This window comes from Myotis brandtii, unplaced genomic scaffold (assembly GCF_000412655.1).
Source record: "Myotis brandtii unplaced genomic scaffold, ASM41265v1 scaffold796, whole genome shotgun sequence".
NCBI classification, from domain to species: Eukaryota; Metazoa; Chordata; class Mammalia; order Chiroptera; family Vespertilionidae; genus Myotis; species Myotis brandtii.
This window is the reverse complement of record NW_005371207.1, coordinates 1,287,761-1,288,558: the sequence shown is the minus strand read 5'-3', so window position 1 is coordinate 1,288,558 and position 798 is coordinate 1,287,761. Positions and strand designations below refer to the sequence as shown.

The 798-nt window shown below is 63.8% G+C and overlaps 1 protein-coding gene across 1 annotated transcript in view; it reads left to right on the top strand.

Moving 5' to 3' along the window:
• The first annotated feature begins 330 nt into the window (after positions 1-330).
• The window catches only part of SLC15A1 (solute carrier family 15 (oligopeptide transporter), member 1), a 48,681-nt gene continuing 48,213 nt past the window's right edge, over positions 331-798 (top strand). The window contains exon 1 of the mRNA XM_005883630.2: positions 331-770. Within this exon, the coding sequence (XP_005883692.1) occupies positions 767-770 (4 nt within the window). The 5' untranslated portion in view covers positions 331-766. The remainder of the gene's footprint in view (positions 771-798) is intronic.

Genomic DNA, 798 nt, shown 5'->3' with positions numbered 1-798 from the left:
ATCCGCTATAAATGGCTCAACCAGTTTCTGCAGCTGCCTGCCTCAGTTTCCCCATTCCACATGCCACGCAATTTTCCTAGCTTCCCACTCACCTCCCTCAAATGGTAGGTAGAATCCTCCCTCCAGAAATGCTTTCCTGGGCTCAGGCTCCAGGTAAAGCCTCACGTGCACGCACGTGAAACTGGTCAACGTCCCGCCCCCTTTTGCTTCCCCATCCCGCAGTGCGTTTTCTCAGCGCAGTGGTTTCCAAGGTGGTGACCCGGGGCAGCAGCAGCAGCACCTTAGAACTTATCAGAAATGCAAATTATCGGGCCCCACCCCCAGCCTACCACTCAGCCAGTAGGGGAGAGGCGCGGAGCCTGCGTTTTAAGAAGCCCTCCAGGTGACTCAGAGGAGCGCTCACCGTGGAGCTTCCCTAGTCCAGGTCTCCCGCTGCCGCCCGCGGCCCTGCCCCTTGCCCTCCCCCAGGGCCTCGGCGGAACTGAGGAGTCCCGGGCTGGACACGGACAGCGGACAGGTGTCTCCCAGCGGCGGCGCAAGGGGCGCTGACCTCTGCTCCCTGCTATCCTACCGCCCGGCCCCGAGGGTGGAGTCCGGCCGCCCAGTCTGCACACCTCCAGCTGCGCAGGTGGCTGGGCAGGGCCTGGACACCAAGTCATAGGAGCCAGAAGGGAGCGAAGAAGGCAGGGCTGCTGTCAGAGGAAAGGAGTCCCTCGCGCCTGGACTCCTCGCTCGCCGGTCGCTGGAAGCCCTCGGAGCCGCCACCATGGGTAGGCGAGGGTGACCGGACTGGGGCGG